This window comes from Molossus molossus, unplaced genomic scaffold (assembly GCF_014108415.1).
Source record: "Molossus molossus isolate mMolMol1 unplaced genomic scaffold, mMolMol1.p scaffold_m16_p_6, whole genome shotgun sequence".
Taxonomy (NCBI): domain Eukaryota; kingdom Metazoa; phylum Chordata; class Mammalia; order Chiroptera; family Molossidae; genus Molossus; species Molossus molossus.
In genome coordinates this window covers 88,180,916-88,206,627 of record NW_023425399.1, presented here as the reverse complement: position 1 = coordinate 88,206,627, position 25,712 = coordinate 88,180,916, and the positions used below count along the sequence as shown (strand labels likewise).

At 46.4% G+C, this 25,712-nt stretch overlaps 1 protein-coding gene across 9 annotated transcripts in view; it reads right to left on the bottom strand.

Annotated features, from left to right (window-relative positions):
• FHOD3 (formin homology 2 domain containing 3) overlaps window positions 1-25,712 on the bottom strand; it is a 466,045-nt gene that overhangs the window by 40,117 nt on the left and 400,216 nt on the right. For all 9 annotated transcript variants that reach the window (XM_036245756.1, XM_036245757.1, XM_036245762.1 and 6 more), the window contains 2 exons: window positions 21,017-21,897; window positions 7,235-7,393 (listed from right to left, as the gene is read on the bottom strand). In XM_036245756.1, the coding sequence (XP_036101649.1) occupies window positions 7,235-7,393; window positions 21,017-21,897 (1,040 nt within the window). The remainder of the gene's footprint in view (window positions 1-7,234; window positions 7,394-21,016; window positions 21,898-25,712) is intronic.

Below are 25,712 nucleotides of genomic sequence, written 5' to 3'. Positions count from 1 at the left end.
AGAATTAAAAAAAAAAAAGCCATGCAAATTGGAAAGAAAAAAATGTAAACCGTTCCTATCACACACAGTATAATTATCTACATAGAAAATTGTGAGGAATATTTTTAAAAATTATAAAACAGTGGTTTAATAATGTTGCATGACATAAGGTCAATACACAGAAAAATCTACTTTATTTCTATATACTTATAATGAACAATTACAAAATAAAATTTAAGCAAAGTGCTATTACAATGAAATACTTAGGATAAATCTAACAAACCATGTATAGAATCTGTATGCTGGAAGAGTAGAAAATACTTTTGATGAAAATGATCAAAAAAGATCTAAATAAATGGGGGACATACTGTGTTCATGGACTGAAAGACAACAGAGTCACATATTAATTTTCCCAAAATTGGTCTATAAATTTAACTCAATACCAATAAAAATATCAGCATGATATTTGTGTGTGTGTGTGTGTGTGCACGCGCGCGCATACGAACAAGCTGACTCAAACAGCTATATGGTAAGATAAATGAACCAAACCAACCAAAACAATTTTGAAAACAAGCAGCCTTGAAGGGGGTCATACCATCTCACTTTAAAATCAACTACAGAGCGATGGTAATAAGACAGTGTGGTCTGGGCAACAGGACAGACATGTGGACCAGTGGGACAGAACAGGGAGTCCACAAATAGACCAGGCGTGTGGCTCATTGATCCTGACAGAGATGCAGAAGCAGTTCAATGGAGAAAAGAGAGTATTTCCAACAAAAGTTTTAGAACAATTGAAATTCTTATGCAAAATAGAACCTCAACTTAAACCTTACACTTGACACATGAATGAACTCAAAAGAAATCACAGATCTAAAAGTAAAAGATAACACTGCAAAAGTTTTAAAAACAAAGGAGACCATCTTTGTGACCTGTGTTAGGCAATGAACCTTAGATAACAAAAAAACAAACAGGTTGATAAATTGAACACCATCCAAATTAAAACCTTTTTCTCTGTGAAAGACACTGTTAAAAGAATGAAAAGACAAGTTAGGGAAGTTAGGGTTCCTCAAAAGGTTAACATATGGGAACAAAAAACAAAAACAAAAACAAAACAAAGTTACCATATGACCCAGCAGTTTCATTTGTAGGTTTTACCCTCAAAAAAAAGTTAAAACTTATGTTTACACAAAAACTCGTACATGAATCTTGTAACAGCTTTCTCCATAATTCCAAAGGACCAAGCTACATACTCTTCAACAGGTGAATTAGGTGTACTCAGTAATAAAAAGGACAAACTCCAGGGACATACCACAACTAGAATGACTCCTCTCAAGGCATCAGCCATGCCGAGTGAAAGAAGCCAGTCATCACTGTACGATTCCATTTGTGTGAAATTCTCCAAAAGACAAAACCACAGTGATGAGAACAGATCATTGGTTGCCAGGGGCCAGAGGTGAATTGAAGAGTGCCACTAGAAAGGGGCAGCACAAGAACACATTTGGGGGGGGGGGGGGGGACTGTTCTGAATCCTGACTGCAGGTGTCACTGCATGAATTTAGGCACGTTTAAAAACTCTTAGAACTGTATACTAAAAAGTTTAATTTTACTCTCTATTAATGCAAAAAATAAAAATAAAAAATAACAAAATTTAAAAACTGCACCCGTGACACCGTGCTCAGCAACCATGCAGGTGTTTACAGGACTGTGCCTCAGGACACGTGTGGCTGGGGCAGAAGCCGTGTGGGCTTGGTGAGTCTGTGATCAAGAAGGGCTGCTGGGTCCTTCTTCAGAGCCAGAGGTGCCCAGCTGTGCAGAAGGCGTGTGTTCAAGGCTGCAGTCTGGATGAGGTCACAAAAGGTACGCCCTCAGATACCCCCCTCCCAACAATCTCTTCATCGTGGCCCCACTGAGGTTACGTGGGTGGGATGTGAGCTTTGGGGCCACTCTCAGGGACAGTGCTCCTTGCTCCCCCACAAGCTCATGCTTTGACCTCACCTGTCCCCACAGATGGCCTCGGAAAAGAACCAAAGCAATCCAAGCAGATGTCACTTCTTTGAAACACCCAGGATTTGCATGCGACCGGTTTTCGAAATAAAAACGTAACTAAAATTTGTATTTTCATTTCCTTCGTGCTCAAATTGTTTTCAGCATGGACAAGACTTCCAAAATGAAAAATTGTCAACACTTTTCCCCCTTCTTCAGAAGGCATTTTCCTGCCATGGTCTTAGTTGCTTTTTTTTTTTTTTTTTCCTTTGGGAAAGTAATCAAACACTCTTACTTTTGTTTTTCACTTCTCTGACTAATTTAAACCATTTGTTCACTGTTGAAGATTTATGAGCTTGCCATCTGCCAGTTTGTTTTATTTTTTTCACACATCACTGACAATAAAAATAGCCATAAGACAGTGGAACAGCAGGTCAAAGCTGCCTCCTATGAGGTGATGGTCGCTTTTTTCCAGAAGCAGATGAAAGGAGATGAGCGTAAAGGGTACCTCTAATTTGCTCTTCTCCCCTGTCTGTAGATTTACTGACGATTTTATGATCGCCATTTGGTTTCACGGGGAGAAAACATCAAACAAGACCACTATGCAATGATCTGGGTGTTTTTTGTTTTTTTTCTCTGCTCCCAGACAGTGCTTCTCCGGCATGCCTTTAAGTACACCCGCTTTTTGTATCTGAAAGCTGTATTTCAGAGAAAAACGCACCATCTTGCTTTTTTATGGACGTGAATGATTTGGGCTCTGGTCTTCTGATTCACCTGCAGATGAGACCATCAGGAGCAATTATTTTGCCACAGCTACAGCTCTGGAGGAGAATCTAACACAAGGATTGGGTGGCAATAGCAGAAAGCTGAAGCCCGTAGAGCTGGGCCTGGTTTGTACACAACTTGCATACTCACATGAGACAATGGCTTTCTATTTGGTTTACTCATTCTCATGGACACGGCGGGACCTGTTTTTAAACTTTTCAAGGTGTGTTGATTGTATGCTCTTTCATTGTTGTGACTGTTCTGTGCAGCACACGGGGCAGAAATGAGTGCACCCATCTTGCAGATGCAGTGACTTGCCTGAGCAAGGCTGGGTCTACCGAGGCAGACCAGAGAACCACCTGGAGGCTCCTCCTAGTTTCCCAGCACCAGCTCCACAGTTCACGGCAATTCAATAAGAAATGCAAAGCGAACAGTGCGACTAAGGCGCCAACCACCAGCACCCTCTGGGTCCCTGGCACTGAGTTCAGGCTCGCCTGCGTGAGCCCAGCACCGACGGGGGCACCTGTGGACGGGGACAGCACAGCACAAGGTGCTTGAAAAGGTGCCATAGTTTTGCACCTGTGGCCCAAGGGAACTTCTGTTTCTAAGGTGTAGCCTGACCTGGCAGCCAACTGGGCCACATTGAACGTCATTTGGGACCATCAATTGTGCTGCCCTTGGAGTAGACACAGACTATAAAAATCAAAAGAGCAAGAAAAGAGGGGAAATCCCTTTATACTTCCATTTGTGATATCAAACTACTGTTCTAAAGTTGAATCCTCATGAAAAACAACTTCCTTCATGCAGTTAGTCAACGGCTCCCCCAGGTTTACTCAGCAAACCGGATGCATACCACTGGGTTGCTAAGCAAAGCTCCAGGGCACCATTTAATACATCCTAATCACATACACTGGGATTTCAAATGGCCCTATTAAGCCCTGGTGCCATGCTCCGGTGCCTGCATCCCAGAAGCAGACAGTTGGGTAAAAGGCCCTTTGCACGCAAGCTAGAAATCTTATTATAAAGATCTGTAAGGACACAACTTCCATCGCTTCTCAGCCCTGACTTAATTCTTGAACAACAAGCCTGGAGAAGAAACTCTGGGGAACCGGCTCAGCACACAGACATAGAGCACACACGCCCCTTGGGGCCCTGGATCAGTGGTCAGAGACAGCAGGTAACAGCTGGCAGTGCCCAGGTTCCAAGTTCTCCAAGAGAACTGGTCTTTGCTGGACTCTTCTCAGTCATGACTGACAAGAGCTAAAAAGAATACATACTCGGTATCTAGATTCACACAGCCAGCCTTAAATCAGGGGTTCTCAGTTGGGGTGATTTTGTCCCTGGAAAACATTTTTGGTTGTCACCACGGGGGTGGTAGAGGCCAGGGATGCTGCTAAACACCTCACAACGCACAGGGCAGCTCCCACAATAAAGAGCTGCCCAGCCCAGAATGTGAAGAGAGCCACCGTTGAGAAGCCCTGCTTCAGATGAAAACTGTGATAAAACTGTATGATTTTGCACGTTGTTGTGACTAGCTATGGATTTACGGAGGACTCGTGACACAATAAACTCTCAGTAAGGGCTTCGTCGTGTTTCCCACGGCTGTGTCTTCTTGCATTATCTCCTTCCTGTCATCAGCTACTCCCCGTGAAAAACCACAGGCAGCACTGTGATGTGTGCTGCGTGGCCTCGTGGGTCTTCTCACCCCCTTGCAGATTCTCTCTTGTTCTTCTTGGCATCTATGGGCCCTCCTGGGCCAGCCATCCCCAAGGCCCGTGCTCGGCACTTTAGTCTCAGATTCGAGACCTCACATTTCAGCTTGACCTCTCAAACCGGCTCGTGAACTTGGGCACAGACTAAAATTAGGGCTCACTCTCTTCACCTCTAAGATGTACCTCTTGAGATTCTGACGAGCAATGGGAAGCACCAAGCCGGTGCCTGGCCCACGGGAAGAAACCTACGAGCCAGGTTCTGTTCTGTGTTGCTTTTCCGATATCCATCATCATTACTGTTGCTATGGTTATTTCTTCCTGGATCAAAAAGGTGCTCAGCTGGAAATCAGCCAGAAAAGGAAAAAGTAATCTGACTCATTCTAAAATCGAAGTAACTTATTGTATCTGAAACTTTCTCCACCCAGGGAGATCTACATATCAGGAAAGAACAAAGGCAAAGCCCAAAGAATCAATCTCTCCTACTGGGCTTTCAAGTTCTCAGGGCAAGAACAAGATTCTTTTTAAAGGAGGAAGTTGTCGTTTTTCCCCTTTAATCAGGTTGGCTCTGACAGCATTCGGAGCCTCTCTTTGTATGAATCTGACGCTTTTGCAGTCTCTACAAGACAATGTTACAGCCCGGTGGTGTGGCTCAGTGGTTGGACATCGACTCATGCACCAAGAGGTCACCCGTTCGATTCCCAGTGGGGCACATGCCCAGGTTGTGGGCCAAATCCCTAGTGGGGAGCATGCAGGAGGCGGCCAATCGATGTTCTTCTCATCGATGTTTCTATCTCTCTCTCCCTCTTCCTTCCTCTCTCCAAAATCAATAAAGAAAAAAAAAGACACTGTTACATAAAGAGGATATTCAAAATGTACGGCAGGACCTACCACGCTGTTTGTCCTAGATGGAAGACACTTTGCACTTGGTTTGTCCAGGTTGGCACCCCACACCTGCCCAGTGGCAAGCCAATGCCCTTCTCCTCCCTTGCTCCTATGGGGGTCCCGGAGTGGAGCTGTCTCACACTGAGGCCTGGCCTGCCTCTTTCTTTCTGTCTGGCAGTGTCTCAATGTCCCTTTCTGTATATACCTGCTGTCCCCTGCTTTCTTCTTTATATCCCCTGTCACGGTCGGCCATGTGCCCTCACTCCCTGGCTGCCCACCTGGATATGTTGACCTGCTCCGCAGCCTGGCCTGACTCTGTGGCTTGGGGCTCAACTTCCTCTCCAGCCAGAGGAAATGCATGGCTCTCCTTGCACCTGCTCCGTGGGACAGGGTGTGTGTGCTGCTCAGACTAGAGCCGCTTAGGCTTGTGTGGGTTTCCTAGGGTGGCCGTAGCCACATACAGTCTGCTATCAAGGACTCGGCAGGGCCATGTTCTCTCTAAAGGCCCCAGGGAAGGACCCAGTCTCGCCTCTCCCTAGTGTCCAGGGGTTGCGGGCGATCCTTGGTGCTCCTTGACTTGTAAACACATCACTCCAGTCTCTGCCTCTGCCATCTCGTGGCGTCTGTTCTGTGCGTCCCCCTGTGGGTTTTCTGTCTTCACAGGGCATTCTCCTCTCTGTGTCTATGTCCACACTCCCCCTTCTTATAAGGATATCAGTCACTGGAGTAGGGCCACCCTAATCCAGTATGACTTTATCTTAACTTGATCACGTCTGCAAGGACTATTTCCAAATGAGGACATATTCTGAGGTTCTGGGTGGATGTGGCTTTTGAAGGGACACTGCTCGATCCAGGATAAACCTTGAGGAACACAGCATTTCCTGTGGAGGCCTCTTCCTTGCAGAGCACAGAGGCAGGCCTGCCCGGCCAGGTTCAGACGCTACCACACGCCCAGCTGCTCCCTCCCACACTCGGGGCTGGGGTTAAGGCTGCCACGGTGGCCTGAGCCATTCCTCACGCCCAACTCTTGTGTCGAGCGCTGGCTTTCCCTCGCTGTAGTCAGTCCTCATTGGTTCCCTCTACTGTCACATCTTTTACATAAGACTGTGTATGAATGAACCCCAAGTATGGAAGAATAGTAAAGGAATCCAGGGCTTCTTGCTAATTGGCATGGCTGTCGCCCAATGCCAAGAAGCAGTGTCCTCCTACACCCACCCTGACCCGGTGGGTCCCAGGATACATCACCCGTCTGTAGGAATCTGTGGGCGGGGCCATTGGCTCCACTCACTCTGTCTCCATTATTAGAACAGGAGACTTAACTTGCTGCAAACTTGGAAGAGCACAGAACCCTGCCAGGCAGAACAAGTGAGCTGTGGCTCTGGCGAAGCCACCTGCCAGTCAGGTAGTCACAGTCACCCAACCTCTCTGCACTTCTGCCATTCAGATCAACAAATGCTAAAGACTCAACTGGCTTGGGTTCTCCAGTTTATCAAACGAAACCTATCTCTGCATACCCCAACGAGTGTAAAGAGGGAAACAAAGCCATTTCCATGGAAATGAGCACACCCTACTTTCGAAACTGCCCATCAAACATATTTGGTTTGAAATGATGTCAACGAAAATCCTAACAGCCTCCTAAGGTGGTTATGATATTCTCCTTCCACGTTGAAGTAGGTGGAGCATGGGCAGAAGCTGTCAATAAATGAACTGAGGGACGATCTCTGAACTTCATAGGTAAAGGGGGACTTTCCCACCCCCCAGAAGTTTTTGAAAAAATGTGAGAATTGTTAACATTATTCAGAGTCTGGCTGAGACAGAAAAATGGCAAGCCACCCTACAGAGAAAGTCATATTGGATACGGTAATGCTTTACATATGTGACGCATTACAGAACACAAATAATGCTTCTCTTACCTCAATTCCTTCTTTGTTTAAGGCGTATTCATCAAAGTTCAAAATGGCTATCTTAATCGTTCTTGGAGGGGGCAGTACTGTCAGACCAATATTGATGGCGTTGCTCCTCTTGGAATCCAGGACGATGATTTCCTGCCTTTTCCCGTCTGCAGCAGTTTTCTTGGTGACAAAACAAGGAGAATCCATGATTAATGCATCATCTTGGGTCCTTTCTGTGTTTCGTTATTAAAAGCAAACTCACTGCTTATTTAGAGAGGAAAACAAGGGGCCTCAGGAAGGACTGGCTGCCGCTCAGCACAGAAGAAAGAGATCAGGGATTAGCTCTGAGAAGCAGCCAAGCGCAGGTCGGCAATGGAACTTCGCAAGTCAGACACATTACAAAATAAAATTGATTTTCCTTCAATTGGGAAAAATGTGATATTTTGCAAGAAAGAAAGAAAGAAAGGAAAAAAAAAGAAAGCTGTTTTTTTCCATAGAAGCAGTGGAAACAAAACCAAAACCTCTCAGAGCTCCCTTCCTGTGGCCTGCAGGGTGTCGGAATGTGCTCCGGTTGGCCCCAGTGCATATGGCGTGTGCCTAGAGATGGGGACAGTCAGAAACGTGCGAGAAAACAGGAGTGACAGGGAGCGTCAGCCATCGCTGGCCAGCCAGCCCCCCTGGATCCCTGGCCACGTCGGCTCGGGGGCTCCTCTCGCCATGCAAACATCATACGCCCCTCATCCCCGAGCACCTGCCTCACCTAGACGGCTGGGCAGCTGCCGGTGGTGGGTGAAGAGGGAGCTCCTGGGGAAGGAGACCAAAGGGCATGTGCTGGTGAAGAGAAATGAGGGACAAACAGGCCTGGAAGCTGAGGAAGGGAACAGGGGACAGAGGTGTCCCGGTGTCCTCACAGAGCCCTCGTGTGTGCCTTCCCTGCTGGTCTGAGTGCTCCTTGGGGACAGCTTTGGGGGTGATGTGCTGAGCCAGCACTTGCCCAGATGACATGACGGCCTCCAGCTTTCCCCGAGCCCTTGGGAGGGCGGGTGGCCACGGGAACGAGCAGGGTTCGAGCTCAGCGAGCTCCATGACTGTGCTCAGGTTTCCCTTCAGAGCTGAGAGAATGACGTTTATTCAGGTAACAAGCCTGGATGACAACGATGAATCAGGCACAGTGGACCTCCTGAAGGAAAAGATGGGGCGTGTTTACGACGTGAGGGGGCTCAGCAGTGCGGTATACTCATCTAGTTTGGGGGACAGGGTCTGGAGGAGCTGACACTTGGGCTGGGCCCTAGAGAAAATCTAGGATCTAGAGTGGAGCTAGAGAGCGAAGGTAAGGAGCTAAGAAGGAGCTTTGTCTAGGTGGCTGGGAACTGCCGGAGGAGAAGCTTGCAGTTTGGGGGCCACATCTAGGGGACCTCGGGAGCCAGCCGCTCTGACTCCATCCCTGGCAGGCCCCAGCTGAGTCGCTGACTGCTGCTCACCATGGGCCTGGGAGCAGCTGAACTGTCTGGAGAAGCTGGCCTGCTGCAACATTAGAGGCTGGAAGCCGGCAAGAAGAAATGGACTATGGCCCCTTAAGTCCTCCTGAACCCTTCCAAACTCAGTTACTATGATTCCATTTTAGATCCTTAAATATGCATTTGGGAATAAATTAAAATTTCTTCACAGGGAAAATAATTGAAAGCATCCCAGCTGTTCTGGGGCTTGGTGGCCAGGAGGAACAGTTCCTGTGGGTGTGGTCATCAGCTGTGAACAGTGGGCTTCCCGTGATACGTGGCATCCAGAAACATCCTCATTCTGCAGGGCAAGTTTGCCTTCTGTTTATTTAATAAAATAAGCTTATTGGGAATGCCTGAAATTTAGCTTTTAAATATAATTTAAAATATTATTTTGTGTGTGAAATGCTAAGAAGGAATGAGAAAAGGTTTGACAAAATGCTGGCTATAGGAAATGAAGAGGAATGTTATGATCCGTAATGCCCATGTTGGGGTGTTGGGGTGCCCACCCATCCAGGAACTGCAGGGCACTTATTCAACCTCCATTCCCTCCTCCCTGCTCACCAGCAGGACCTTGACTTCTGTCAGGCTGGTGATGTGTCAGTTACATCCCTCACTCCCCTGGACTCTTTGCAGCCAAAGCCAGCCCTGTGACTTAGTTCCAGCTTCTGTTTTTCTGATTAAGACGGGATAGACCCAGAGGGCTATGACTTCTGCCCTGCCCCCTTCTTCCTGCCTAGAATGTGGCCTGGAGAGGAAGCATCAAGTATGAAGCCACATGAGGATGGCAGCATAGAAGACAGCAGCCTGGAATTTGGCATTGGAGAGGCAGTTACCCAGAGCCAGGCTCCAGTGCAGGAGGCATTTATTGGAAGGCATGGATTCTCTAGGCACTGTGAGCCCTTAGACCCTCACCTATAGTGTCTTCCTTATCCTATGAACCTGGAGAGATGCCTGGATGGGCCCAGCCCACATAGAGCCTTTGTGCAAACGAGAAAAGGATGTCCCCCTCTGGAGAGACACAGCCCCATGGCAAACAGCTTGAGAAAAAAGCACACTCAGATTTCAGCCCCACCACCAGCCAGTGTCCATGTGCAAAACAATGTGCACAGACATAGATGGTGGCTCTGAGCCTCACATATCCTTGTCCCCACTCTCAGTAGAATTCAGTTTATACCAGTTGACACAGCCACACAACCCCAGCAGTCAGGGAGAAGCCTCCAAGTATCCTGAGACAACGGGGAGAGCTGTCCCCACAGATGACTCTGCAGGTTCTCAGAGCACTTCCACCCACTTCGTGAAGAAATAAGAATTAAAGTAATATCTAAAATGGAATTATCCAATCTCTGGATTTTATCCAAGAAGTGTTTTAAAAGCTGGTCTTCATAATTAAAACAGATTCCACTGGACGCTACTGCGCCCACAGGTGCCGTGGGGTCCGTTTGGCTGGAGATGAGGTAATAGCTCATGTAGGGCTGTCCTTTCCTCCCACCATAACCCAGAGGAGCACCTGCAGGAGGAGGCCAAGTTCTCTGTGCCTGTGTCCATGTCTAAGGATAGCAGTCATCAGTTCTGATCTATTTCAACCATCTTTTGGGGTTCAAAGTCCTAGGTCAGCAAGCGTGACCTTCACTATATTCTACACATGGTCCTGCAACAGAGTAACTGTATCCATCTTCTTCTACAAAGCCTCTCATGCCCACCCATCCCTCGTTTCCACCACCTCCATCCTACGTCTGACCCCTGGTGCCCAGCGTCCCACCACCGGCCTCTGCTTCTGCTACCGTCTCTTCCCAATCCATCCATCACATTCCTGCTGACAGTCTCTCTCTACCACCGATTTCCTTATTGCACTTCTTTGATCAGAAAGTCCTTGATTTCCATTGTTTGAAATTAGAAAAATAGAAAGTTGGTTGATGATGGAAAGAGGATATAAAGCAGAAGCCAAAAAAAAGAAAGAGTGATCCTTGTGAAGATGATGCCCTTCTAAAGGCACCTAGAGCAAAGGGGTATGATCTGCTAGGACAAAGGTGGGACAGGACCTGGAAGATGACAGGAGGCATAACCTCTAGGCAGGAAATCAGAGAGTTATTCTGCATTTGACAGGATACCAGACACATCCCTAAAAAGTTAACACCCAAACAAGGAGACAACAGACCAAAACCTCTTGACATATCAATACAGGGCCCACCTGTGGGAAATAACAACATTGTCTTGAACGTCATAAAAGAAGATGTGAATAAATGAGAAACATCATATTCCTGGATAGGAAGTCTCAATGTTATAAGGATAGTCATTATCTCTCATCTAATATATACATTTAAAGTAATTTTAGCCCAGCTCCTGTGGATCACTGGTTGAGCATCAACCCATGCACCAAGAGGCTGCCAGTTCGATTCCCGGTCAGGAACATGCCCAGGTTGTGGGCCAAATCCCCAGTGGGGGGCATGCCCAGGTTGTGGGCCAAATCCCCAGTGGGGGGCATGCAGGAGGCAGCCAACTGATGTTCTCTTTCATCAATGTTTTTATCTCTCTCTCTGTCTCCCTCCCTCTCTCTAAGTACATGCCCAGGTTGTGGGCCAAATCCCCAGTGGGGGGCATGCAGGAGGCAGCCAACTGATGTTCTCTTTCATCAATGTTTTTATCTCTCTCTCTGTCTCCCTCCCTCTCTCTAAGTATCAATAAAAAATTTTTGAAGTAATTTTAATAAAAATCCAACAAGATTAGTTTTTGGAATTAAAAAAAAAATCTAAAGTGACTATGAAAGGCTATGTGTGTAAAAAATCAGTAAGTAGAGTTATATGTACTATTTATCCAACCAGCTATAACAGCATAAAAAGTGTAGCACTAGAATAGCTAAGACGACAGAACAGAATAGAAGGATAGTACATAAAAAGCTTATACACAATGGTCCAGGGCTCTCCAACACACACACCAAGATGAATGAGTCGCAGTTCATTATGAAAGCCCAATTTCTAATATGGAACCGAAGAAAGTAACCTGAAGTCAAGAAAACCAATATGCCAGTTAACATCCTGACAGACTGGATCGACTAACATCTTGGGTACGTATGGTGGGAATGCGCCACACCCCAGGAGAGCGCCTTGGCCGACCGAAGTCTCAAGACATGGTCAGTGATGGTTCATGACAGCCAACCCTGAACAGAGGAAGGAGAAGAGGCTGAGTCCTCTAACAGCCTCTTTCTGATTGGCTGAGTGTCTTCCCCTATTTACTGATTTGTGGTCCCTCTTTGATATAGATCCCATTTCCTTACACAGATAGTTCCTGTGAGAAGGTGCCTGTGAGGTACCTACTCCTTCGGTAGGACATTTCCATGAAGACTAACAAAGAAATGCATACCTGTGGAGGGCCAGGAGGGCCAGGAGGGCCAGGAGGGCCATGACACCAATGGTCAGTCCTGGGGCAACAGGAAATAAGAGTTCCTGTCAATCTTTGATACAAGGTCAATCAGCCAAACCTCTGCCCTCTTCCTCAGTGAATCCCAAGAACTATCAGAGTGGAAAAGATGTTGGAAGGAGGCTCCTGTGTGCCCAGCATCCAGGCACAGGATTCTAGGCTAAGGGTTGGCTGGAAGTGAAAATGGGAACAACTACTTCTGGGGTGAGACAGTCACCCCAGCAAAAGAGTGGAAGTGAGGTTGTGTGGGGGAAACCTCTGTGGAGCTGCTTCTGAACATGCTACTTATCCAAATATGTCTAGAAATGTTCACAAGGAAAGAAGAACTTGCTGCTTTAAGGGGGTGGGGGTACCCTGGGAAGACCAGGCTCTGGTTTTGAACTCTCAGGCCCAGGCACCCAGCATGTAGCAGAGCCCTCCTCTGAAGCCCCAACGACCAGGGCGCCTTCGGGATGCCAGGACTTGCCCTTCCAGAAATACTGCCCCTGGAGAAATGCTCCAGGCTTAGATGCCATGTAGAGCTTTTGCTCAGTTTCGTTTTTGAGTCAGCCAAGAAGACTGCAGGGAGAGGGGGAGGGGTGTGGCTAGCCAAACTGGGGAGAGAAAGAAGTTACCCTCTGTGGACAGAGATGCTGCCAGAGGCCTCTTCAAGAGAAGGGGCAGGAAGGAGGTCCCCAAGGCAATGCCACACTTTTCTTTCAAGCGGTCTAGGAGGGCTGAAGGTACAGCTTCCAGGAACACAGACAGGAGACCCTCTCCAGGAAGGGGCTTCAGATAGGCAGCACCCAAGGCCACAAGATGTACAGGATTTCTGAGAAGCACAGAGGAGGCAGCCAATTTAAGTAGCCATTGCTGACTGCCAAGGCGCAGGGGAAGGGCTGCGACTGTTCCTTGCAGCCCCAGGCTCGCTGGTGGTCAGCTTTCTTGGTTGGGGTCTACTTTCTAGAAACAACCAGCTCCAAAAGGGAGGGCCTTGCAAACTCAGCCACTCTGAGGGGCAGAAAGTTATCTGCAATAATAGAAATATTTTCTAGAACAGTTAAGCCAGATATCTAGGTCCACTTGGGGACCCTCGATGCAACACCAGCCTTTGGTGCGGAGATGGATGACTGCATGCCTCTCAGGAGGGGACGCGAGGTCAGGTTTTCAGATAGAACAAAGTATTGCCTCCAAGAATGAGTATTTTAGAAACCAAGCAGAGAAACAAACTTCGTTCTGAATGGTTATCAGGGGTGGGTAAGCATCATGTAAGAGTGATCGTAACCTGATTTGTTTCAATATCCTGGGGACAGGAAAAGACCATAATTCCCCCTCATGACCATTCAGTTTTGAAAAAGAGAAGGGTGAGTATTCAGGCAGCAGTTAGGAAAAGGTAGAAAGGAAAATTTAAATGCTAAATCTTAGTCATTAAGCTTAGAGACTAATTTAAAATCTCACATTGGAATCTCAGGAAAGTCATGTGCCAAAGGTTAAGAAAATCAATAGTAAAGAACACAGTAGGGCCCGGTCGGCGTGGCTCAGTGGTTGAGCACTGACCCATGCACCAAGAGGTCACTGGTTCGATTCCCAGTCAGGACACATGCCCAGGTTGTGGGCCAAATCCCCAGTGCGGGGCATGGAGGAGATGGCCAATCGATGTTCTCGCTCATTGATATTTCTATCTCTCTCCCTCTCCCTTCCTCCCTCTCTAAAATAAAATTAAAAAAGAACACAATAGGTCTGTTGTGTTCTTTCATAGCTGCATGCAGCACACAAGCACACTCATTGTTGTTGTACTGGATTCACTCAACAACCCCTGTGGGGATCAGATACACAGATCAGGCCTGGTTTCTCCCTCTCCCGGTGCCCCTACCCCCACAGGGCAAAGCAGACTCAGAGACGTTGACCGACTTGCTCAATGTCACACCCATAGAGGCAGGGTCCAGACCAAGTGAAATTTAAAATTGCAGTAGCAAAGCATATAGGTCATTGGCGGTGAAGTGGCGGTGAACCTTAAAATGGCAAGGTTTAAAAATCCCCAAGGTTTAAAAAGGAAGAGTACGAGGAAGTGATCAGAGATGAACTTAAAATTCCCAAACAAAATGGAATCCAGGGACCACACAGACAGACTCAGGATCCCCGAAAGGTAACTGGACATATCCAGAGGAGCAAGTCAGCCAGGTGGGTCAGCTGGGGTCTGACCCCTTCACGGCGCTGTGACCTTGGCAAGTCACTGCACCTCTCCTTGCCTCAGATTCCTTGCAAGGTTTGCTATGAGGATGAAATGAGACAACGGGTGTACAGCAGTGAGAACAATGCCTGGCCCATGGGAAGCACTATAGAAGAGCCGCTAGGACTCTTAGAATAGTATTACTGGTATTAACGTGTCAAGTACTATGACAATGCCTAGATCACAGTGTTATCTGAGAATCAACTCTTAGCTATTTTCATCGCCAATGACTCCTTTTTATCATTTTTTTTTTTATCCTCACCCAAGGACACTTTTCCATTTTTTGTTCAGACAGAGCGGGAGGGAGAGAGAGGAAGAGAGAGAGAGAGAGAAACATCGACATGAAGGGACACATCGAGTGGCTGCCACCCACACGACCAACCAGGGCCGGGGACAAACCGCAACCGAGGTACGTGCCCTTAGCGGGAACCGAACCCGGGTCTCTCTGTACCGCAGGTCGATGCTCCAACCACTGAGCCAAACCGGCCAGGGCCTTTTTATCATTTTTATTCTACTGATATTGCATTTTAAAAAATATATGATCTCCTATATTTTTCATACCTAATGCATCTACCAAACTTACTGATCAAAAGCACCTACATAAATAGTAATGACAAATCAGATCAGTGACCCACTGTGAATAGTGATAGTTCCAGGAGAAAGTAGGAAGACTTGATACTCAACTTAGCCTGCAGGGCTGCTTTCCAGGGACCTGGACAGCATGGGGCTTTGCAAATGACTGAAAATGGCCCATGGGTGCTCATTAGAGTCTGTGCAGGCCCCCAAACACATGGAATCCCAGAGTGGGAAATAGATGTAAAAACCAGCATGCCTTCAGTGGTACTGGAGATCTCTCTGCAAAGAATGTCTTGTTTCTGTTTTTAACGAGGAGAATATCATGGTGATTTCCATTTGCTCAATGCTCTCCTGAGGCCGACAGAATGGCCTCCAGGACCAATGAGACAGATCAGGAGGTTCCCCTTGATAGGAGACATGGCTTGTCTGTGCCTGACGGCAGAATGGCAAGCACACACAGAGTCACCACCACTAACTAGGAGAAACTCAACGTCTTTATTGAGAAGGAAGCAGGTCTGATCAACTTAACAACACTCTCTGAAGGAAAACCAGAAATGCCGTTTATTCAGAGCAGCGCTTTACAACTTGGGGTGTACAAGAGAATCCCTAGGGGTACCTTTAAGCCACAGTGATACTTGGGTCCCCTCCTAAGAGATCCTGGTCTCCTGGGTCTGGAGCAGGGCACAGGGGTCACAGAGGTATCAGAGATCTCCTGCAACCGGTCTCGGATTCCGCTTTCAAAAGTCTAAAGGCTTTGAGACAGGACTGTTATGGGAATAGAAAGTTGTTCTTTCAAGAAAAGGATACGGTTTAAAAACAAGAAACAAAAGGCAAAGATAAGATAAAATTTCTTAGATGGAAAGATAGTAACAGGGTCCTCGCCTAGCCCCCATTCTAAATGCAGCACGGACTGGTCCCTACGTTTTTTACGGATGATGTGGAAATCAAGTCCTCAGGGCTACAGACAATACAGAAAGTTTTGATCGATGTTAAAATGAACCCGATGTGCCCAACAAATGCCAAACTCCCCTCAGCACTGTGAGCTGAGCTGTCAGGTCCTTCCATACCCAGGGGCAATGCAGCTGGGGAGACTCTGGGGCTGGGTGCTGACTCTGAAGACACGGCCACACTCTGCCACAGCCAACACCACACAACCAAATCATGGGGGTGGTTCGAGAAGAGAAAACAGAAAACCCTGCTCCACCAGACCCGGGGCTTCTGCCTGTGGTGGTGCACCATGATGAGGAGGGTCAAGGTCCAGACAAAGGCCACTGTGCAGGCAGCAATGCCCTCGTGAGGAGCAGAATGAAATGAGAAGAGTGACAAGGGGCCATGATCACAGCTTGCAGAGTTGTGTGGCCTGGACAAGTGAACCGGGCTTATTTTCCAAAATTTCCTGAAATGCTGCCACAAAGGATCACTCCTTTGGATTTTTAAAGAGTAGTTTGACAAAAAATAAAAATTAATGCAGCCCTCAAAAAGTAGATATTCATGACTGTGAGGAGCATTTTTTCTTAAGTCACTAATCATCAGACAGATGCAAATTAAAATGATTATGAGGTATCATTTCAACCCTGCCAGAATGGCTGCCATCAACAAATCATCAAACAAGTGCTGACGAGGATGTGGAGAAAAGGGGACTCTAGTACACTGCTGGTGGAATGCAGACTGGTGCAGCCACTATGGAAAACAGTATAGAGTTTCCTCAAAAAATTAAAAATGAAACTGCCATTTGACCCAGTGATCCCACTCCTAGGAATATACCCTAAGAATCCCGAAACACCAATCAGAAAGAATATATATATCTCTATGTTCATAGAAGCACTATTTACAATAGCTAAGATCTGGAAACAGCTCAAGTGTTCATCAGTAGATGAGTGGATAAAAGAGCTGTGGTATGTATACACAATGGAGTACTATGCAGCTATAAAAAAGAAAAATCTCTTACCTTTGAGATGGCATGAAGGGATCTGGAGAGTATCATGCTAAGTGAAATAAGCCAGGGACAGAAAGACATGATCTCATTTATATGTGGAATCTAATGTACAAAATAAACAGATCCAGAGACATGGAAGCATGGAACATACTGATGAACCTCAGAGGTAAGGAGGGAGGGGAGATGGGAAGAGATTAACCAAAGAACTTATATGCATATATGCATAACCCATGGACACAGGCAATAGTGTGGTAAAGGCCTGGGGAAGGGGGGCAGTCAATGGGGGAACGAAAGGGGGACATCTGTAATACTTCCAACAATAAAGATACAATTTTTAAAAAGTAGATATTCAGCACATAGGACTTATCACCCCAGAGGGTGCTGTGACTGAAAACAGAAACTGGCTGGGGACATTATTTATTGCAAGGTCTCTGTGAGTCGGAGAATACCGCTGAGTGTGAGTGTACTTCCATGAAAGGCGACCGCCTTCTCAAGACGCAAATGTCACTGTCACAGACCCTCAGAAAGACATCAGCTCTAGAAACGACAGATCACTTCTCACTCCCTGCTAACTGCCAAGCGAGTGATGCCACTGGATATTTTCAAAACTGTTGGTTGAGAAGATGACAATGACAATGATGCCATGATACAGATGTCAGCAGATGTGACAACTATGGAACTTTCCTAAGTTCTGTAACAAGGGAGCAGGCAATAGACATGGGAAAGCATTACGAAAACAAAAACCAACAACAAAACCCCCACTAAGTCTCAATAAAGGCTGAAACACCTTCAGTTAGGAATAAGTTTTCAGGAACTTGTGGAAATAGGCTTGCCTTATTCTTAAGTTTAGGAGAAAAAGTATAATTTCCCATTCTCGCCCTTGGAGTCCTCTCTAGCAAAGGCCAACTGTAAAAGAGTTACATTTCCAACATTAATGGTAGTTTACCTAGTACCCTAATCTGGACATCATCATCTCCGAATTTTCTTAAAATGTCACAGCTAATAGTTTCTGATACGTTTAGAAACTTCAGGCTAAATAAAGTTGAACAAATTTCTCCAAATTCATTCTAGAGCCTCCTCTCCATGATAAACCTAATGAACCCAAGGTATGCTAGCACTGAGTCCCCAAGGGAAAACCAAACCCTTCTTCATTCTGGTCTCCTCTTCTACCCCACACCTGTCTTGCTCTGTCCATAAATTAGGAAAAAATAGCTTCCTTTTGGGAGCAGGAGGGACTTTGCTGCCTTTGATTGAGCAAACAGGTTAGAAGGCCACTTTCTGGCTCCTTGAGATAATGTCAAATTCACAGAGGGTCCGTCCCCAGGCCCCCAAGGGCTTTCTGCCCTCACATCCTTCTCTGGGGTCACTTGTTCACCTATGTGATTCTCCACCTCTTAGACCCAGAGTAGAAATACAACATGATGAAACTGAGCACAGGGTCTCTGTCTTCCTCCACAAAACATAATTAAAGTCATCTTACCAAAAAGCTATATATATATATATATTTCCTGCTGAGAAAGAGAAAAGTAGATCCAGTTCCAGAAACTATTTGGAAAGGAAACCAAAAAGCACATCTTCTGTTCTTATCGTTTCCCTTAAGTGACGGCCCAGCCTTGGCACTCGCTCACGAATCTTTGAGGGGTGACCGGGATGGTCGCAGCCGGGCCCTGTTATGACGCTGGTCTCATGTAAGTTTTCTGACAGAAACAAAAACAGATTCCCTTTGCTATGTGCTGCCTTGTAAAATCTACTTCATTTTATTTTTGTTACACTCTGTTGTGTTTAATGAAAAACTTCTCGTGAGCCAGAATTCGGAAGTGGCTGCCTACAGCTGCGTTTCATAAAAATCACAGTCCTGGATGAGAAGCAGAAGTCAAGTGCGTTGTATCTGCGGTGGTAACATACACAGGGTGGATCCCGCTCTCCAGTGGGTTGCTTTAATCCCAACTTGCAGTCCCACCTTTGGTAACATTTCTAAATCAGCCCCTGCTCACCTTTCCTGCACCCTAGAAACAAAGGTATGGGTTCCTCGGTCTTGTAGAAAATTCTGGAGTCGGTTTGGTAAGTTTTTCCAATATATTCCTGTCCTCTTATGCTCTCACTTCATAAGAACTAGGTAAACATGTGTCCTTCAGCTGGGCAATAAAGTATTTGAAGAGGTCACCACCTACTTCAAGCAAGAATGATTCTCTGGGCTCCAGACTTATCACTGACCACAGTGGGACCAAGGCAAGGACGGAGAGAGGGGAACTCTCCATTTTGGATCTTCTCAAGGAAGCTTTCAATCTTACCATTTCCTTTGTAAAATGAAGTCAGAAGTGCCTTCACTGCCAAACTGGTACCCCCTTTTACTCCTCCTACCTGGAGTCAAGGGCCAGCCTCTCCCCAGCAACCACTGAGGGTGATGAGCAGCCAGGGGAGACCAAGAGGGTGCAGCCAGCTGGATGAGCCCATGGGGGTCAGAGGAGGAAGAGGGAGAAGGGCCAGTTAGATCAGTGGGCTGGAGGGGGGAATGAGTGAGATTAAGTGCTGGGTAACTCCTGGCAACCAGAGACTGTTGTTTTAACCCAGCCAGTCCTGTCTTCTCCAAATGCCAGGCCTGACTGTAAGAACTGAAGGGGACACATGGGTGACTCAGCACCACACGTGTCCAGTCCTGGGACAGTCAGGACACAGAGACAGAGTGAGTGCCCAGAATCGCTTTCCTAAGTGTCATTTTCTAGAGGGGACACAGGGGTTCCCTTTCAGCTGAAGGAGAGGGCTGATTTGGCACGATTTTCTGTATTGGGTCCTAGTGTTTTGGATTCATAAAGAGGAGAAAGCTTTAATTCTGCCTTGGGGGGAGTCCTGAGGCTGGAGACAGTGCAGATTCACATCCTCCCTGAGACTGGGCAGAAACTAACACCAGGGTAGAGGTCAACTCAGGAAGAACAGCAAGTATAGTTCCAAACTCCTCCACAACACGAGTTTTACCAGGAAGTTGACCAATTACAGCTCCCCTACCTGGCCTGTCAGCAAAACCTGGAGGTGACAGGCACTGACTGTCACTGGACTTCTTGTGTGAAGGACACTCTTGTCCTGAGGATGCTGATTCAGACTAGGGGCCTGACTGGCCAATCAGGGAGCCTGACTCATGCAGCATTATACTCACCCAAAATGATAATTAATGGAGCTATAATTAATTCATGACAATAAATCCCTGAATGTTCACTCCAAATTATACTTTACAGAGTGTTTTCTTACACCCCTGGTTCCTGAGAGGATCACTTTAAGCCTGTTTTAAAACTGTAAGACATCCAGAATCACAGGATTTTAAAAAACAAACAGTTCTTTAAGATTTGTAAAGAAGACCCGATTAATGCAGCAAATTATTAGAAATAGAATCTGTGGCCTGTACGTTGCAGCTTCCTTTATGAGTGTGTGTTAACCATGACTTTACCTCTAATGCCCAATAACTTCATGAACAGTGCTTTCCATTTATAAAAGTGGATATAGGATCTCTATTAAAAATACCGCAGCAGCAAGGCCTACAGAATTGTCAGACATTTGTGAAAAAGGAAGAAATCTAGATGAATGCATCATATTTATAGGATACTAACTCTATGGCTATTTGGAAATATCTAAGTAGCTGCATCATGCTGATTCAGCCAGGAATTATCCAAAAGAAATGTCACTTGAATTACTGCCTTTGCAAAAGCATTGTGCGGTCACAGCTGAGGTTCAAACTACTACCATCAACTATAATCAGTGAAGAAATGAGTAATTAAACAAATCTTCTGGATAAAGTCCATGTGTCTAATAAATTAGGAAGTCTACTTTCCTCTGGTTGAGGTCAACATGTGCTGTTGGGCTATGCTAATATTCCTGGGAGAATCCTTTGGTCTCTTCCTCCAGGTTTTTTGGGCCTTTGAAAGCTACTTTGCTCAATGATGTTAGTAGGCTGCTGTCTATGTTAGCGATTGAGGTCCCTTACTCATTTAGCTTACACCTAGCACATGGCACAAAGAGTATTAAAGGTCAGATTTTTACACAAATAGCCTTTTTTTTTTTTTTTAACCTAATAGCAAAAGCAACACAAAGAGAATTTTGTATACAACAAATCTTTCAGTCCTACTCAACAGTGGAAAATAGCTCTGCAAGTCAAGAAGCATGCGGGATGCTAGCAGTACCTTTGAGACGGACAGTTCCTTAGATTTCGACTCGAACAGGTGCTCCAGCCTGGAAGTGTCCACTGTAATAGGTTCCAGTTTTGACCACAGGAATTCTCTGCAGCGCCGGTTGTTCTTACACGGCCACTCGAAAGGCCGCACTTCATTCCAGAAAAGACGAATGGTCTTCTTTTTCTTTGTGAATGCTGGCTGACCCCTGGGTACCTGGGGCCACCCTAAGCCCTGAGGAGCATTGAATACTGGAGGAGGAGCCAATAAATTACCGGGGACTGGAGGGGGAGGCACACTGTCCAACAAGGGCGGAGGGGGCGGAGGCGGCAAACCCAGGAAGGTAGGTGGTGGCGGCGGAGGTGGCCCCGGAGCCTCCCCATGACCCAGGTCCACATCCAGGACATCGATGTCATCCTCCTCCCCCAGGTCAGTGAAATCCATGTCTTGGATTCTGAGCTCCCTTGGGTTGGCCATGAGCTGGTCCCAGATGTAGTCAGATTCCGTCTTGGGCTGTGCAGATGCTTTGTCTGGGACCTTGTCATTGGGTTGAGTGTCGGAGGAGACGGACCCTCTCCCTAGGTCCCCGCTGTTGAATTTCTCCGCGAAGGCTTTCACGCTGCCCCGATTGTCCAGGCAGCCAACGTCCACCCTCCTGACACTCTCGTCCTGGGCCAGGGAGCTGGCCTGTAGGGTGGATATCCTGCTGGCCAGGCTGGCCACCGCCTCCGCCCCCTGCTCAGTCCCCACGGGCTCGTCCTCCCCCTTCTCCTCGTCATCCGTGGGCTTTCTGTTATGGGCATACAGCATGTCCAGCATGAACCGTTTGTTGGTGAGGATGTCGCCACACTGTTCATTTACACTGGCATTCTGAACCCCCGCAGACCACACACCTGCAAGCATACAGGAGGAAGAAAGTGAGAAGGGGCAGGGGCTCGGTGCCATGAGAACACCAATGAGGTAATACGTGGGCTTTCTGCACAGAGAAGACACTGAAACAAGACAACTGAAGAGGAAGGTGGTCATGGCTAACAAGATGCTCTTGACCAGTGGAGATGCTGCATCTAACCCCAGGGCCCAAGACTCTTGTTGGTATGACACTGCTATGACTCCTGCCCAGGCTCTTGGGAGAAATTTTCCCAAACTTTACTACTCACTCATGACAGCTGGTCAGTACCCACCCAACCACAGGCAACCACAGGCAACCACGGGACTTTTGTCCTAAGTAGATGCAGGGAGGCAAGGAAAATGCTCTCTCCCCCACACAGGTGTTGGAAAGACTGTAGAGTTATTTCCATTTCTCTCCCTACTCACATCTCTCCAGGGCAGTCCAATCGCCTGGAGAAACATAGAAACCATGCCATTGGTTGTACTTTAAGTTCATGGTCATTAGTATTCAGGAGACCCTTAAAAGCCGCCTGGCAGTCTCATCCAAGACCTCTCCTAGATGACCTTTCACACCCCTTCTCTCTGCTGTAACCTCCCTCACCCATCTCATCTTCACGCAAGATGGTCTTGCTTCCTAGTTCAACAACTTAACAGACGAAGTCAGAGATCTTCCAGGCTCTTCACTCCGCCTTCACCCACCCACCTGCACCGGAATGCCAACCATGACCCCCTCTGTGACTACCGAGCAGGGGTCAATACTCTATGTGTGCATTTGGAGACCATTCTAGCAATTCTCTGTCCTGCATCTCCCATGATCCCCACACTAGACTTTCCTACTGGAAAATGAACACGCTGTAATTTCACTCTTCTTAAAACAAACAAAAACCCTCCATTAACTCCACTCATCCCTCCTCTATAAGCCAATGTTTCTCCTTTCCTTTATAAGTGTTTTTGCTCACCATCTCCAATTTCTCTATTTTCTCTTGAACCAGTCTCAGAAGTTTTTGCGCCCACAACCTTCCCAAGGTGACCGCTGACTTGCCTGTTGCACTAGCCCCGGCTGATCACTCCCTCCTCCCTTGCTTGCATCCTTCACTTGGCTTCTGGGACATGGCACTCAGCTGGTTTGCTTCCTTCTTTCTGGCTGCCCCTTCTCAGTTTCCTGTGCTGGTTCCTCATCTTTAACCTTGAAATGTCCTTGGACCTTGTCTCTGATCTATACTCACTCTCTTAGTCACCGTTTCATCCATTCTCAGGGCTTTAAATACCACCTTCTGCCCTCACCCCCATGCCCCTCACTGAACCTGCTTCTCCTGCAATTGTTTCCTATCTCAGGTATGGAAACTTCATCCATCTTTCTGACAATTCCAAAAACCTTGGAGTCATCCTTGACTCTTCCTCTTCTTTTATTTCACTCAGACAACACAAAACATCCTGTTCGTGAAATCACCATGTTATATCCAGAATTCAATCTTTTTCTTTTTCAACATCTCCCTCGTTACAGCCCTGGGCTGAGCCAGCATGGTTTCTTGCCTACAGCATTGCAAGGTCTCATTGATCTCAGCTTCAGCTCTTGCCCCTCTCCAGTCAGTTGTTAATACAATAGCCACGTGGTGTGTTAAAAGATCTGATCATATGCTGTTGCTCAAAGTCCTCTAATGGTGTCACATTTCACTGAGACAAAAAGTCAATGACGTCGCAATGTTCACAAGTCTTGTGTGATCTCACCTTAATTTTCTTTCATCTGCCACTGCTACTCTAAAGGTACATATATGAACCTCCAGCTACAGTAGCTCCTTGACATTCCTAGAACTCACCAGGCATGACCTGGCCTCAGGGCCTTTGCCCCTCCTCAACAAACTGCTCCCAGTTATTCACACAACTTGCTTCTCAACCTCCTTTATGCCTTTGCTCAAATAGTATCTTCTCAGTACAGTCTTCCCCAACCACCTTATTTAAAACTGTGCAACTCTTTCTCTCTCCCCAACACTGTTTATCATCCTTTTCTGCTTTATTTTTTTCACCAGAGCACTTACTAGTCTAACCTTCCACACATTTTTCTTATTTGTTTTATTGCTGTCTTTGCCCCATCACTGGAACCATTATAATGACTTGTTAAGCTCTCCTGTTCATTGGACTGTAAACTCTACAAGAGCAGGGATTTGGGTGTGTTTTGCTCACAATTGTATCCCTAGCATCTAGCATGAATGAATGAACGAACGAATGAATGAATGGTCAGGATGTTATTCCTCTGAGTTTGCTTCCTAAGCGCCAGCAGGACTGTTAGGTGGGCATTTCAGCATGTGAGTTCCACCAGATATCCAGGGTCTCCATGGATACTTGTGTTGGGAGGTGGTGGGAGACCTCCATGGATATGAGTATCAGAAGCTTTCATTCTACCAAGAGCCTGATCAAACATGCTGGGGAGGACACTGGTCTCTCCCACAAACTCTGCCTTGATCTTCGAGGAGGCATTGAGTGCGGAAGCTCAAAGGCCCCGAGTGCTCTGTTTCTTCCAGGGCAGCTTTGTCTTCTGTGCTTTGCTCTAACAGTGGCTTAGCCTCATCAAGGGACCAAACCAGAACAAGGAATTTTGGGCCCTCTTGCAGGTTCTACAAACAAAAAACACTGAGGAGATAACCACCATCAAAGACACAGAAGACGGCACTTGCGCACATGATGGAAAAATCTGGTTATGTGGAGTCCCTACAGTCCTGTAAATAGGGAGACTGGTTTGATTCCAGGGGCGGCAGCGGATAAAGTGGCCGCGTCTCTCTCACCAGATTGCCTCGCTTTTTCTCCCTTTATTGGGAAATGTTGGCAATTTCTTATTTTGGCAGCAAGAAGAATATATTAAGGTAACATTTCAAATGCCAGTTTTCTCACTCTCTTCATTCACTTAGGTCTTCTTATATTGTTACGTAGTGTGCTTTTCTGTCCCTGGTTTTTTTCCTTTACTCTGAAGTCTACTTTATCTGATATTAATATAGCTACTCCTGCTTTTCTTTATTTATGTTGGCATGTTCTGTCTATTCTCAACTTTCAACTTTTTATCTGCCCATGTTATTATATTTTAAATGAGTTTTGCGTGGACAGCATAGAGTTGGGTTGCGTTTTTAGCCACTCTGCAAATCGCAGTCTTTTAATTTAAAGTAATTATTGATATGTTAGTGCTTAAGTCTGCCATTTTATTTGTTTTGCTTGTTTCCTTTGTTTCAGTTCCTGTTTCTTCTTTCTTGGTCTCGGTAGCTTACTTGAACATTTTTTAGAATTTCAATGTGACTTAGAGTGTTTTGGAGTACACGGCTTCATGGAATTTTCCTGGCGGTTGCTCTAGGTATTACAATATATACACTAACTCATTAGTCTCCTGGCCACTTTAAACTACCACTTAGAAGTGTAGAAACCTTACTTCCATTTAGGTCTCTTTATCCTTCCTACTTTTTAAATATAATTGTCATATTTCTTTTACATATATTGAACACAACATCAAATATATTATAATTTTTGCTTCCACCATCAATGTGATTTAAGAAACTCATGAGGAAAAAGACAGCCTTTTTATTTTTGTTTTGTTTTTGTTTGTTAATCCTCACCGGAGGATATCTTTCCCTTGATTTTTAGAGAGAGTGAAAGGGAGGGATGGTGGGAGGGATGGAGAAAGAGAGAGAAACATCAATATGAAAGAAACACATTGATTGGTTGCATCCTGCATGACCCCAACCAGGGCTGGGGATTGAACCTGCAAGCCAGGTGTGTGCCCTTGACTGGAAATCGAACCCGCGACCCTTTGGTCGGTGGGCAGATGCTCTAACCGCTG